General features: G+C 45.1%; 2 protein-coding genes and 1 non-coding gene across 5 annotated transcripts in view; 1 reads left to right on the top strand and 2 right to left on the bottom strand.

The window, feature by feature from the left end:
• The window catches only part of LOC115948301 (multiple epidermal growth factor-like domains protein 9), a 13,738-nt gene extending 8,533 nt beyond the window's left edge, over positions 1–5,205 (top strand). For both annotated transcript variants that reach the window (XM_031060092.1, XM_031060094.1), the window contains 4 exons: positions 1,247–1,335; positions 2,190–2,302; positions 2,740–2,896; positions 4,908–5,205. In XM_031060092.1, coding sequence (XP_030915952.1) covers positions 1,247–1,335; positions 2,190–2,302; positions 2,740–2,896; positions 4,908–5,056 — 508 coding nt within the window. In that variant the 3' untranslated portion in view covers positions 5,057–5,205. The remainder of the gene's footprint in view (positions 1–1,246; positions 1,336–2,189; positions 2,303–2,739; positions 2,897–4,907) is intronic.
• A 2,155-nt stretch (positions 5,206–7,360) lies between these two features.
• The window catches only part of NSD2 (nuclear receptor binding SET domain protein 2), a 60,583-nt gene continuing 53,107 nt past the window's right edge, over positions 7,361–14,836 (bottom strand). For both annotated transcript variants that reach the window (XM_031060096.1, XM_031060095.1), the window contains 4 exons: positions 14,043–14,184; positions 13,282–13,388; positions 11,821–12,025; positions 7,361–10,919 (listed from right to left, as the gene is read on the bottom strand). In XM_031060096.1, the coding sequence (XP_030915956.1) occupies positions 10,654–10,919; positions 11,821–12,025; positions 13,282–13,388; positions 14,043–14,184 (720 nt within the window). In that variant the 3' untranslated portion in view covers positions 7,361–10,653. The remainder of the gene's footprint in view (positions 10,920–11,820; positions 12,026–13,281; positions 13,389–14,042; positions 14,185–14,836) is intronic.
• LOC115948303 lies at positions 14,331–14,460 on the bottom strand. Its single transcript, XR_004082135.1, has one exon.

The raw sequence follows: 14,836 nt of genomic DNA, 5'->3' as shown, positions 1-14,836 counted from the left end.
AATCACCTGCCATTTCAGCTGTAGGATGGGGCTTCCAGCAACCTGGCCAAGTGTCCCTGACCATGCAGGGGGGTTGGAGTGAGATCATCCTTGAGCATTGTCATTATAGTGCAAGAGTTCTATTGTCTTTATGTTGCAAGGGTTCCATATTGCTAGAGTTTCATATCTCCTTGATGTTTCTTGCAGGCAGCTCCTCTAGGCACTGACTCTTCCTTGTCCTCACAGTAACCAAGTGACTCCAGTTCCCCTCAACCAACCAATCCACTCTTTTATAACACTCTTCTTATTGGCTACAGCTGTGGCCTTCTCCTAGTCCTTAGTAATTGGCTCAGCTGCAACTCTTTAGGGGGTAAGATTACATTCTATGCTCTATCCCCCTTCACTTCCCCCTTTTTCTTTTAATTACAGAGTTGCAGCTTTTCTAGAAGCACATATTCAAATAAATTATGTCATATTCATATATTTCATTTAGAACTAAGAGTTACACAAATGTTCAAACAACATATTATAGAACAAATATATCTATTTCTGAGTGTTGGTTTAGTTTTGCAGCTTTTCTCAGTTTACAAAGTACTTATCTTCAAAATCTTTTATACTCATATTTAACAAACATTAATAGCTGCAATTGATATATTTTACCAATAGTTTAGTATTCAAGTCCTTTTCCTTGAATCCATGGGGTTATATAGTCAAATCCTGCTTCCCAAAATCCACGAGGTCATCCCGAATCCATGGGGTCATTTCTCCTGAATCATGTCAGGGTCACTATTTGTTTTCATCACAGTGGAGCAGTTCTGTTGTCAGTACATTGCAAGGCTTCCATATTGCCAGAATTTCGTACCTCCTTGATGTTTCTCATAGGCAGCTCCTCTAGGCGCTGACTCATCCTCACAGCAGCCAACTGACTCCAGTTCCCCTCAACCAACCAATCCACTCTTTTGTAACACTCTTCTTATTGGCTACAGCTGTGGCCTATTAAAGTCAGACCTGCTCCTAATCCTTAATAATTGGCTCAGCTGCAACTCTTTAGGGGGTAAGATTGCATTCTATATTCTATCCCCCTACACTTGTGGTCCCTTCCAACCAGACCATTCTGTGGTTCTGTGTGAGAATCTGCACTGCAGACAGACACACAGACACCCACAGCACGGCGAAGGTTGATCCTGGAGCCTCCAGGTTGTCAGAGCTGGCTTTGGCGGGCTGGGCAGTGCCGATCCCACAGCGTGTCCTGCTCCTCTCCCTACAGCACCAGCGGCTGCTCCGGCTGCCGGCCCTGCCCCGGGGGACAGGAGGCGCCTCAGGAGGCGGCAGAGACGTGTGAGACCTGCCCGGCAGGTAAGGGGAGGCTGGGAGGCTGTGCTGTGCCAGGCTGGTTCATGAATGCCTTGGGGCTGTGCTGGTCCCTGGCGCTCCCGGGAGCCCAAATCCACAGCTGTTACCAGCTCCAGCAAAGAGCATCTCTGCCCGTGGTGGTGGCTTTGCTGAGGAAAGGCCAGCCTTGCTGTCAGAGATGGATTTTCTGCAGGGGCAGCCTGGGGCAAAGGGAGGGGATGTGAGGGAATGGCAGAGCTCCCTCCTGCACTCTCTGTAACACCCCAGGCTGCCTCAGCTGGGCCAGCAGGGCTGGGCAGGGCACTCAGCCACCCCCATGGCAGGGCCCAGCCTCCCTGGACACAGCCCCAGGGCTGTCTCACAGCCCAGCTGCGTTTTAAACATTGCAGGAAAGCATTTTACCACTGTGAGACTTGGAACTTCTGTGACCTGTCTCTCCCACAAAGCTTGGGAAACTGAGCTGTGCTTTGAAGTCTGCTCAGCAAGTTTCAAACAGCTGGAAAAGGTGTTTGAATCCTGAATTGGAGAGGATGAAACACTGCTGACCTCCAGCTCCCATCTTCCCCTACATTAAAGCCAGAACTCACTACTAAACCCCTCTCCCACGTACTCCTACTCACACTGCTCTGTTGGCCAAGGTCTGACCCCAAATATTCTTTAGTCCCTCTGTCCCTGTTTGTTCTGCTCTGACCCTTTGCCACCGAACCAGCACCAAAGTCCAGGCTCAGCTTTTGTTATGCACTCGAGCACTTAATGCTCTTTCTCCCCGTGGCTTTGACAGCTGATCCATCCATATCCAATTGCAAAGGTCCTGGGCTTTAGTCTCAAATTTAATATTGTGCTTATTTGCTGTACAGGTACATTCAAAGGTGCCAGTGACAACAGATGCAAGGCCTGCAGGACAGGAGAGTACCAGCTACAGCGGGGCAAGGAGAGCTGTGAGCTGTGCCCAGAAAATCACTACTGCCCTGTGAGTCCCCTGTGAGCAGCTGGGACAGCCTGTGCTGGCCAGAGCTGTCCCACACAAGCTAAATACCCTTCAATTAACACTTCCTTTTTTCTTGTTATCTGAGCTTCCTTTCTCTTAAACATAGACAGGGCTCTGATGCAGGGAATAATTCAAATGATGATTCCAGGAGTGTGCCTGGAGCTGCCTGCTCTGACTGGGGCACAAGGGGATGGTGTGTGCTTTAATGAGGGGTTTGTGGTACACACTTGCTATGTAACGACATCTTCTGCTCCTCCCCACACTCCAGCACTGCAGGGGCTGACAGGGCTGGATTTAATGATGGCAGGGTCATTCCTTCATTTATTTCCCCCACCCCTTTAATGCTGAAATGTCACCTCCCCTTGCCCTGGTTACCTTCTGCAGTTTGCTGCTGCTGATTTACTACTTGTCTTGGGCAGAGCCCAGATGTGAAGCCAGTGAGGTGCCCTGCTGATGCCTTCTGCCCCCGGGGCAGCGTGGAGCCCACCTACTGCATGGAGCTGTTCCTGTACAAGGCAGGGGACTCCTGCCAGCTGACCCCTGCCACGGTCATTGTCCTGGCCGCCTTCTCAGCAGGTCAGTCTGGGTCCCCTCTGCAGCTGTGTTAAACCAGGCACTCTCTGGGTGGTGTGTTCTGTGTTTCTGGACAGCAGGATTTTAATGAAAGTCCTTCTGGCTGCTCTCAGTGCCAATGCCAGTGCTGTTGCTGGCTCTGAAGGAAGGTGGCACAGTGCTGAATGCTTGTTGTTTGTCCCTGGGAAGCAGGGATGTGTGTGAACCCTCAAACAGGGATTCCTTGGCTGCACCAAAGTAGGAAAAAGGACAATTTCCTTTGGTATGAGATTTTGTTTCCTGAAAGCATTCCTGCCTTAAGTCATGCCACAGGATCCAGCAGAATGGGGAGCTGCTGGATGCATTGATGCCAAATGTTCCTTGAATCCCAGAGTCAGGAGCTGCTGAGTGTGGGGAGCATCCCTCCAGATGCCACCTGCAGTGAATTAGCTCACTGGGGCAAGCTAATGAGTGGGTGAGCTTTTCAACTGGGAAGCTGCACCGTGAATAATCATTCCAAAACAATGAATATGCATTTTTAGTCTTAGGAAAGGGAAAAATAGAGTTCTCTCATTTTTAATCAAAGTTGAGGGGAGGTTTAATCAGAGAGTTATGATGAAAATGAGCAACTCTTGGTGATGTGGATTGCAAGAAGGGCAGATGAGGAAGCTGGGAGGAGGAATCTGTCTCCTGTGCCCAGAGAGATGAAGAGAAATTCCTAAGTGCCCTTACACTACCAGAGATGAGAATCTTGTGTCAAGAGAGCCAAGTCATAGAGATGAGTGAGCCATCAGAGGATAAAGAATATCTAACAAGCCTCATATTCACAGTTTCTGTGTTTCAAGTGTATTTTATGTTCTTCCTGAAGACTCCACTTGGCTGGCTGTTGAAAGAGAGGAGAGGTTAAATGCATGTGTAACAAGCCATACAGCAAAGCTGCTTCTCCAACAAGAAGTGTTCTCATCACCTTTGTCTCTTGGCAGTGAGGAGGGGACAAGGACAGCAGGGTCTGCAGGAGCTCCAGCAGCACCCTTTGAGGGCTGTCCCCATGGGGCTGGAATGCCTGGGGGGAGCAGATGAGGGCTGTTCTCACAAGCTGTGGCTTGGAGCCATGAGAAAGGTCCTCCACTGACCCCTATCCCCTCATGCCAGGCTGCTGTCCAAAAATCTGCCAAAGCAGATGCCATCTGAAGCGAGTGTTAATTTGAAAAAGTAGATTAAACTGCAGTATATGAAAAGACTGCCCGGAGAGGGACAATGGCCCATTAAGCAGCATTTGTGATAAACAAGTCTGAGGGTCAGGGAACAGCATCCCTGCCTCTCCCAGAGCTTGCAGCAGAGAGGGGGAAGGAAGGAGCCCACGCAGGAACCCGCGAGTTTTTCACGGCTGGTCTCACAGATCAAGTGTTTACCATGAGGCTGTCTGCTCACACAACTGAAATTTGGGTGTATTTGTCTGGCCATATTGCATCACAGAGACAGATTTGTGCTCTTCTGTTCAGATCAGTTTTCTCTGATGATGCTTCTGCCAGAAACAAACGAACAGAATGTCGCACCACTTGAGATTTGCCAATTACTTCCATGTCTATGCCCAATGCAAAAGTAATTTTTCCTGACAGCCCTGATCTCAGTCTAGACTCAGAGTTAATTTAGGTTAGTTACTTCTTGTGCTTCAGTGTGAGTGCTGCACAGAGCAAACTGATTTCTCAACAAGATCCTTTTGGTGGGGTCTGCAGTGAATAAGATGCCAAGTGGAAAACAGTTCCAGACAGTAAATGTGAGCAGGAAAGCAAGTTACTGAATTATTTCACCAAAACTTGTAGTTATTCCTTGCAGAGCTAAGTTGAACTGCTGAAGCTGAGTGTTATTAGTGCTAGTGGAACCTTTTTTTTGGAGAGGGACAGAGTATGTAGGAGGAAAAAACTCCTTATTTGACCAGAAGAGAATACCAGAGTTGAGAACCCTTGGAGCAAACATCACCTGACACTTTACCTTCCCACCTGTGAATAACTACCATTCCTTCCTTCCTTTCCAGGAGGAATCCTTGTTGTGTTTCTGCTAATCCTGAGGAGGCGACAGGAGCACGGCAGGAGCTCCCTGAAGTCGCCGCTGCTGCCGCGGGGCTCCGGGCTGGGCTCCTACGGCGGCACGGAGCACACGGAGCCCGTCTATGCCGGCTGGTAGCTCTGGCCAGGGCCAGCAGCCTCTCCTTCCCCTGGGGCAATGCAGATGTGGCTCTGGGCAAGGTGTTGAACCACGAGCAACCTATTTCTGTAGAGCTAAAATCAGTGCTGGGGAATAAAACTCAGTTTTTGAGTTGTGGCTACTCGTGCAAACCAGGCTAGCTCTCTGCTCTGCTGCACTGGGCTGATCGGAAAAGTCCTCTCTTTCCAATTCCCAGCTTCCTTCACAAATACTTTCCTTCGTAAATACTTTTTTCAGCAGGGGGAAAAAAGCCCCAAATGCAATCAATTGTACCTGTTTCTCAATTTTAATAATCAGCTCAACAGAGTGACAAGTGACTGCTCCAGTTATTGAGGTCCCTTTGATACCACACTCATTTCCACCCAAGCACAAACTTATATGGGTATACCTCCTTCTAATAATATGCAATTTTTTATTTTGTTCCCCATTCTCAAAGTTTTAGCATAAGCACAAGTCAAGGGAAGGGATCCTAAAGCTCTCCCCTTCCTTGCAGCTGTGGGCAAACTTGCAACAAAAGAAATGGTTGATTCCTGGACAAAAGTCCCTTTTGTTTCCTGCTGCCAGGTGGTGCTCAGGGTGGAGCTGAAGGAGCAGCATGGTGCAGGCACAGAGGATGCCCTGCCCCTTTCTGCAAGCTGAGGAGAGGGGCTTGTAGGGGACCCCTGCCCAAATGCCTGGGCAAAGTTCTGTCCCTGGTCCTGGGCACTGCAACCCCACCCAGGAGAGCAGCAGAGTGGTTTGTGCCTGTTTGCTGTGGCACTCCAAGCCCTTTTCTGTGCACCCGGCCCAGTGTAACCATCTGGTTAAACTGGTAAGATTTGTATTTTCCAGAGATGATTCCTGTGTGTGGCTGGTTGACTCTTAATTTGTTGTTTGCTCTGTGTCCCCTGTTATGTTTTTCTCTTAGCCAGCATCCCCAGCAGTCAGAAATGCCCAGAAAAAATTCAACATCACTTCTACTGGAGCCAGTGCCAACTGCTCCATGAAACCAGTACCTGTAGCTCCTTGACCTTCCCACCTTGTTTTCCTTTTCCTGCTGCAGTGACATTCCCACACAGGTGCTGTGTGAACCCAGCCCAGCCAGCTGTGACCCTCTGTGCCGGTGCTGTGCTTCACCAGCTCTCCATGGCCAGTAAAACCAGTGCCTCTTGTCAAAAGAGCCACGATTTTAAATGGCTCTGCACAGAGGTGGTGGCAGGTGTTACTTCTCACTGAATCTTGCAGCAGCAGCAGAGATGGCTGAAGGAACCCAGCTGTGGGGGGTTAAGTGGTTCCTGCCCTCAGCTGCTCGTTCTCCTCTCCCCAGGGAAGGTGTCAGAAGTTTTTAAAAGAATTTACAGAATATATCAGTTCTCTGATCTCCATCAGGTGAGGAACTGGGTGCAAGAGTGGGACATCAGCCATTGTGGGTGCCCAGAGAAGCTGTGGCTGCTCATCCCTGGCAGTGTTCAAGGCCAGGCTGGATGGGGCTTGGAGCAGCCTGGTCCAGGGGAAGGTGTCCCTGCCCAGGGTGGAAGTGGATGGTCTTTAAGGTCTCCTCCACCTCAAACCATTCTGTGATTCTATTCTGGATCAGCAGCAAGAGGGATGGTTCCTACAGCCCTCCCAGTGCCCAGCAGGGGCAGAGCTCCATGCAGCCTCTCCCTCTGCTGGTTTAGGAGAGACAGAAGCTTCTCCCTGGCCCAAGGCTGTGCTTTTCCCCAGAGCAGCACAGGGACACAATCTTGATGTACAGCACCAGGTGACCTCAGCAGAACCATCAGCCTGATCTCTGAAATGCTTTTATAAAAAAATGTAGCTGCTGTCACACGTGGGAGACTCCACAGGTGAAGCCAAACCAGACCCAAAAAAACCTGTGTGGAAAAGCCAAAGAGTCAAACTCAGACCTGACCAAGTAGGACCAGCACTTGTGACAGCAAAAGGACCCTGAGGGAGCAGAGCTGGCTGGGCTGAGCAGCCCCAGCTCAGTGTCACAAAAGCCTGTAAAATCATGAGCAACAGAGAGCAGCACTGGAAAAACTGGACTGGAAGAAATGTCAGGTGAAAAGAAGGCACAGCACAATCATTATCACCTCTGTGGAAGCATAAAACCAGCATTTCCAGGGCATCTCTTAGGAAGGCCTGGAGTGTAAGTTTTCCCTATGAGAGAACAAAAGGCTGTTCCCTCACTGCCAAACCATGCTTGCTCAGTATGTATCAATTCCACTTTTTTCTTTCAAGGAAAAAAAAAAGGTGCCAAAGTAAGTATATAGAGCTGTTTTACAAAAGAGACTTAGCAACTTCTTAAATAACTAGGAATAAAATTCAACATTTAATAAGACATTGAAGTTTCTCAAGCAGTCAGACATGGAATAATGAGACTCAACAATGTGGAAAAATCCCATTAATACGTCTTTCAAGATATTTTGCTTTTCCAAGTAATTCAAATAAAAAACCTCCTAAAACCTGACCATGAACACAAAGCTATTGAACAAAACAGACATTTACTCTGATTACTTTTCCTAGGTTGTATGAAAATACATCTAACATACTCAACTGAAAATTGTTTCCATGCTTGCTCATGTGATAAAAGAACAACAAATTCTGAAATTGGCTGTCATGTATCAGCTTTTGCTAAAAAAGGAAAGACATTTTGGTACTTTGATGGGCAAGACACAAAGAACATCATTTAAGGCCACATAATATGCCACAGTTAATGTTGTTTAGATTAATTTATAGCAGAAAATCCTTCAAGTTGCTGAATGCTAAAAAGTACTGAGTTGCATCATGAGAAAGCTCAAGTCTTAAGGATTCTTTTTACCTTGGATTTGAACAGTGGGAGAAGGAAAACAATGTCACAACTTTTCTTCTGTCTTCTTTTTTAAACAAAACTTCAGCCTGCTTTCCCAGGCTGCAGAGCAAGGTACAGAAGCCTTCATTACAATGCACCTAAAGCCCACCTGTCCTGGTACAGAAACCAAAACTCTCCCAGATCACACCTGAGTGCCTGAGCTGAGCTCACGGGCTCTCATGGCCAGTGGGTATCAAGGAGAGAGAATCTGGTGCACAATTCTGCTCAGGAAGGAAATCCCAGAACTCCCAAGTGCCCTCCTGGTCTGCAGCCCCAGGGATGCAGAGCTCCCGGGGCCCACAGCAGAGCAGGGAGAGGTAGAAGGAAGCAGAAGGACAAACAGACAGACAGAAGGGGTGTCTGTCCTGCATCCTGCTGTGCTGGATGTGCTGGGCAGCCCCCTGAGAGCCCAGGGCTGCTGGCACCACAGGCTGTGCCTTCTGCAAGTGGGGATCTGCCTCCTGGGACCTGGGGCATCACAGTTCCACAGTGACAGAGCTGTTACACATGGAGAGCAAAAACAAAACAACTCAACTAAAAAAAAAATTAACAAATTATGAAAGCAATGGAATGTAAAGGAAAAATTTTATAATAACTTATTTAAAGGTATTCTTACAAAGCCTTCCTTACATGGTATAGTATTCAAAGAGTGGTCCCAATGACATCAAATTCCTTCATTTTGTTTTAAAGCAATGAGGAAAACATTTCTGCTTTACTACCTGACCTCATTTTCCTTCCCTTGAATCCTAATATTAAAGAAACATCCATAATATCATTTTTTTTGGTTTTGGTTTTATGCACAGGACTGTTCTTCGGCCCCATGGCAGAGAAAAAGTTTCCCTCAAAATGAATTAAAGAATCTTGAATTTTAACTTAAGTGCAAGGCTTGGCATATCATTTTAAAAAATGCAAACATGTAACACTTCCCCTGATTTTGAACTCTGCTATTTCTTCAAAATTATTAAAAAAAAAATTAACCTTCCAACAGTGTTTATAAAAACTGATTCAAAAAACAAAGCATTTTGGTCACAAAACAGAAACCAAAGTGTTCAGCATAGGGCAATGCAACATTTATAACCTCTTCCAATTAATATCTTCTAATAAAACCAGACTTTTTATATGTTGGGAATAAATGGGGGTTTTGGCAATTCCAAGAACTAAATCAAATCCTGAAGAAATACCTTGGGAAAAAAACCATGCACTTCCATGATGGAGCAAGGCTTCATTTTCAAAAGGGCTACACAGAGTTCCTGCACTATGAAGGGCAAACTAGGCTAGAACACACACAAATGGCTCAGTGGACATGGAGGTGCTTATGGAGGGTGGGTCACAATGGCAAAAATCAAAATGTGCTTGGGATGCTGCCTGATCACACACCAAGGATGTGCACTGGGAGGCAAACTGGCACAGATGTTTCTCTTTACTGTTTTTTCCTAGTTCCAGTATTATCTCTGTCAATACCAAGTCTTGTATGTTCACCTCACTGTGAGTCACCCATGCTAATGGGGGTGAGGAATTCAAAACAGCTTTGCTGACACAACACAGCTGGGACAGGACAGTCAAGAGCAGAGCTCCCAGAAATGTAACAAAAAATTTCAGTCTGTCAAGTAGCCATCTTTATATGAACTCTATGCAAAGGGACAGAGTAAGGATAAATTTCACATCAAAATTCTTACATGCTGCTTCAAAAATCTATTTCATTTTTACTTGTTTTGAATTTAGTTTTTGCACTTTATTCAAGTTTTGCTTTCTGTTTCATTCATGGGGGTGGTTTTGCTCCTTTTTGGGTATTTCTTGCATTATCACAAAGTTGAAATGCTTGGACTCCAAGCATTCCAAAGAAAAGTTTGCGTCTGCATTTTACCTGCCATTGCGAAAAAAACCCAAACAAGTAATTTTTTCCAAGTAACAGCTTTTGAAAGGTTTCTTTTTATTAAGACACAAAAATCCTAAAGTATTGGGCCTAGATTGCAAGACAATATCCCTTTAAGTCCAGATCTGCACAGCTCTGCAAGATCAAGTAACTTCATATTTTGCTGGGATGAAATAGAGGAAAAAACAGTATAGAAAAAAATCTCTTGCAAAGCCAGATTCCTCCTCTCTGGTACAGGGTGTGCCTTTCCCACCACACACCACATTTCTTGGTGGAAGGATATTTATGGTCATGATTGCTTAAGAATAATTTTTGAAGGGCACAAACCAATTGTTGTGTGTGTGGCTGTAGTGAGGGACACACCTGGGTCATAAGTGGCATTCAAGCACCTGCTCAGAAACACACAAGGCAAGCAAATCTCATTGGGACCACAGACCAAGCCACTTCTTACTCAAAAGGACTTGAGAACTAACAACTTCTTTCAAGGATATACTATTTTAAACATCTGTTGGTTGACAAATACTATCTCAAAAAACTATGTTTACGCCTACCTGGTTTGATTTTAACCTACCTCCAACCTGCAAAGTATTTTGGAGGGAACATTTTACATTCGTAACAATTCAAGTGTAACTGTAATGCTGAGTAATAAGTTTGGTTTGTCCTGAAGTTTGCTGAACTATGCAGTTCGTTATCAGTGCAGAAGCAGCAGAAGACTGCTGTGGTTGGCTCAGTGGATTTATAAAAAACAAAACAAAAAAATCCCCCCCCACCCATTGTAACCTTTACAGAATATACGTAAAATTGTGTCCTTCCCTGGTCATATTCACAACTTATCTACAAGATAGTGTTAGCAGTAGAAACTGCAGTCCATGACTATTTGCATTCAGCTCTCATCCATCTATTCCTCTTTCTCCTGGGCTTGAACTTGTTCAGTTTTTTGCGGGGTTTCTCAGTCTTCTGAGTTTCCACAGAATCCACCCCGAGAACGTGTTCAGAGCAGCATAACTGTCCATTCAAGGTGGAATTTAGCACTGTCCTGTCTTGGTGCTCCTTGCAGAAAGAGTTTGGACAGAAGTGGCAGAAAGAAACAGAAGGTTTGCCACAAACATCACAGTGGTGCCAAGGACACTCCCACTTCCCTGCAATCAAAACCAAAGAGCCCATTAATGGGGAGTAAAACACGGCATCATCTCCTCAAGGGGTTTTGTGCTGGAGCAGCTGAACAAGGCACAGCCTTCCTGACAAAGCAAATGACAGCAGCTACCGGGGCTGATCCCAACACGCAGAATGCCACATCATACTTGTAAAGCTCAGCTGGCAGCTGCAAGGAGCAGACTTGACACACCCTCATTCAAACACAGCAGTCAGCTCCAGCTAGAAGAAATGACTCAGGCTTCACTCAATAGCATTTTACAGAACTTGCAGGCTGGCAGAGCATCCAAACATCCAGCCAGCTGCTGCCCCCTCTTACTGCAGTCTCCCTGTCTGTTGCCAGTCCTGCTCAGGAATGACGGCTGTGCTTCACTTACAGCTGTTCTTTTGCCCCAGCATACTTTACCAGTCCTTGTTTTATCTGTTTCTGGGATAACAGGCTTTGCCTGCTTCCCCTCCTCCTATCTCACCTGACATGGCTGACTGGAACCAGGTAACTCCTGTGATATCCGGAACTGCAACCTGATGTCTGCTGCTCTGAATTTCCCTACTTGCCTTCTTTCAGAAGCTGCTGTTGCTCTTCTGGCTTGAGCTCAAAGGGCTTCATGTGTTTCTTAGGTATAATCAACTGTTCTGTGGCAGGGCCATGGTGCTCCTACCAGGTGATGTGCTCAATTACCTACATCTGTAAAAGAAATGCCTCATTTTGCCAGGGAGGCAGGAGGAAGCCACCATTTGGTCTTCAAATCCAAGAGGAACTGCTCCCATATGATGCACAAATGAAATTCCTGCCATACAAACCCAATGTTCAGGATGACACCCCTGACAAGGTTTCAGTGCAATAACTGAGGTACCTGCACAAGTTATTTATACAAGTGTAAGACTCACCAAAAGGACGTTTCACCAAACCAAGGCAGGAGAGGTGATAAGCTTTAGTACAAGATTTCCTGTCACACAACACCAGCTGGCCTCCATCACCACAACGAAAACAATCATCTTCAGATTCTTTCTTCCCTTCATTTTTCGTTCTGCGTCTCCGTGTTCTCTTTTTGGTCTTTTTGCCTTTTTCTTCTGAGGCATTAGTGGAAGAATTCTAAAAGAGTAAGATATAAATCTGTAAATGCCAGTTTTGCAAAGGAAAAATGTTACACAACCCTGCCAAGGTCTTGGCACACCTGGCAGACCGTGCACACAGCCAAGAACCTGACTTGGGGCAGACCTGCCCAGTGCTTCACTCTTCTGATCTGTGCTGACAAAAACCTACACTGACCCTTGAGAAAAGTCATCCTGAAACCAGATCTTCTCCCTGCAGGACCTTCCTACTGAACAAACCCCCTTCATTTTCTTGTCACTGACAAAAGGTCTCCAAATTCCAGTCTAATCTACTTGTGGCTAATTTATCCTCATTATGTACTTGCACCTCCAAGCACTTCAATATGCATTTTTCTCTTCCAGTTGTGAACACTCATGCTGGAATTACTAAAACCTGCCCCCATTTTTCTTTAAGGAACAGACAGCAGAACTTCAGGAAGTGTAGTTAATGACAGAAAGAATATACCAAACCTTATCCCCATTTCAATCTGACTTCAATTCTGTGCTGCATGCACAGAAGCAGCTTTCAAGTGCTGCTTGTACTTTAACTCTTCTTCACCAAATCATATAAAGTTTGGATGATTTCTCGACATCTCTACCATCATTCCCTCCCTCTCACCCCAGTAATCACTATCTACTTTCTTTTAAATTAGCCATTCTATCTACCAATGAAGACAGACCCATAAAACTAAACTGTAACATTGAATTTCTTCATGGTTGTCTGTGTAAATCTTCACAGGCTTATGTGAAACCTTAAAAATTTTTAAGTCCATCTTCTAACAAAAAACAGCTGTGTGGGTTCTGAAGTCTCCCAGTCCACCCTCTGAAGTGGCTGATACTGAGCAGTGTGAAGGACCAGAGGAAAGTGCAACTTTCCAACATCCAGAGGTGGTACTTGTGCCTTCCCCCACACTCCTATGCCAGCCCTTCAGGAAGCTCCATCAACTTCTGCAGGATTACAGGTTTCAAACTAACCTGGACAGGATTCATACAGATTATTTCTTGATATACTTTGGTAATTTTTTTTCCACATTCAAAACTCACATTTTTTATTCTTCAGTTCAACTCAATTTTTTAAAATGAATCTTAGCAAAATAATCATACTGTAAGGTTTAAATGGGGAAATATAAACTAGAATGTCAGAATAATCTCACTGGCCCCAATTAGGCACATTCTTAGTCAGTCTGAAGCTTCTACAACCCTTCCCCTGACAAGACTGTCAAAATCTCTTGATGTATTACTTGATATATTACTCGCCTTTGGTCTGTCCCCAAGAAATCCACTGCAGTTTGGGGCACCACATTTGCAGACTGTTTTTTCATTGCCCAGACAGTCAAGGTTGTAATTAAAAGTCAGCTCCGTCCCTGAGTGTAAAAAGGACAAGGTAACAAATTTCATCAAAATTATTGCAAACAAATACAACTGCTGCTGTCTGCTGGTTTGGGACTTGCTTGGTGATGTATTGTCATAGGATCTTCCCTCTCTTTACTGCTTATAAGCACTGACAATGATTGACTAGATGCCCATACATCATGATGTCTTATGCAATTACATTTTAAAATAAATTTGTTTGACTTCACAAAACTGTGCTTGTGTTTCGCCTTCACACATATTATATCCATCCATCTATCCAGCTAGATATAGCTACAGATATAGGTATGTGTGTGAGCATGTGTGTACACAAACCAAAAAACAGATACTTCTGAACAGCCTCCTACATCCACTCCTTAAGTTTATTATGTTCTTGTTATGCATTTGAGAGCTCCAAAACACAAAGTTGCTAAGGATACAAGGAACAAAAAGCAGCCATGGGACTCACAGTTAAAAAATACTAAAAATCAGAAAGATTTTTAGTGATTACAAAACATCACAAAGATCACAAATGCCCATCTCCTCTGCGTGCTGAGTCCTCTACAAAAATATTTGCACTGAATCAGTTAAACCATGACTGTCCCACCAACAAATGCACAAAAGGTTTAACGGAGAGAATGAAAGCAAAGGCAGCTGAGCTGATGTACCTGCAGGAATGTCACACACAGCAAAGAGCCCCACACGAGTGTCTCCATTCACTGTCCACTTCAGGGTCTCACAATTTGGTTGGCAGCTGTGGTTCATGAACCGGGAATAGTTTCCTTTGGGGCCAGCATCAATAATTCGGTCCTGGAGAACAAACCAGCCACAAACTGAAGGATTTGGCTCTCTCCCTCACAAAAAACCATAAAAATCATCCATAACTGATTTCAGTAGCTGCATTCAGAGCTGATATGGTGTTGCTACCCAGAGCACACAAGCCAGCTGCTGGTACATGTTGTATTGGAAACTGTAGTGTCCCATATGGCCTGGAATGGGACACTCCCAAAGCAATACTCATGCTCTAGCTCATGTTTCCCAGCACCCATCACAGCCACAGGGCAGGATGAGTGTTCTTGTGAGCATTATGGTGGGCATGTTAAGGAACCCCCTTCCCCAGGAAGCTTCAAAACTCAAACTCAGTCCTTTACCATTTACTTTGCATTCATGGAGCTGTGAGGCATTTGCAAGTATGGTACTTTATGGCATTTACCAAATGCATGATTACTTCCAGAGATTACCAGTTTCTCACCAGATTTCTTTCCCCAAATCAGCCTAGTTTAAATGCAAATAAGCTCTTGGTAAGCTAAAAACATCCTATTCCTACAAACAATTGCTCTTAAATTTCTATCTCTATGAAATATACCAGACATTAACAAAATAAAATAAAGCTTGAAATTGTCAGAACTGTTTCTTTGCAGAGCTGCTTTAGAAGGCTTTGCTTATTTATGAAGTACTATTA

Source organism: Geospiza fortis, unplaced genomic scaffold, assembly GCF_000277835.1.
Source record: "Geospiza fortis unplaced genomic scaffold, GeoFor_1.0 scaffold147, whole genome shotgun sequence".
NCBI lineage: Eukaryota > Metazoa > Chordata > Aves > Passeriformes > Thraupidae > Geospiza > Geospiza fortis.
The sequence above is the reverse complement of the archived record's forward strand: the minus strand, read 5'-3'. Positions and strand labels throughout refer to the sequence as shown.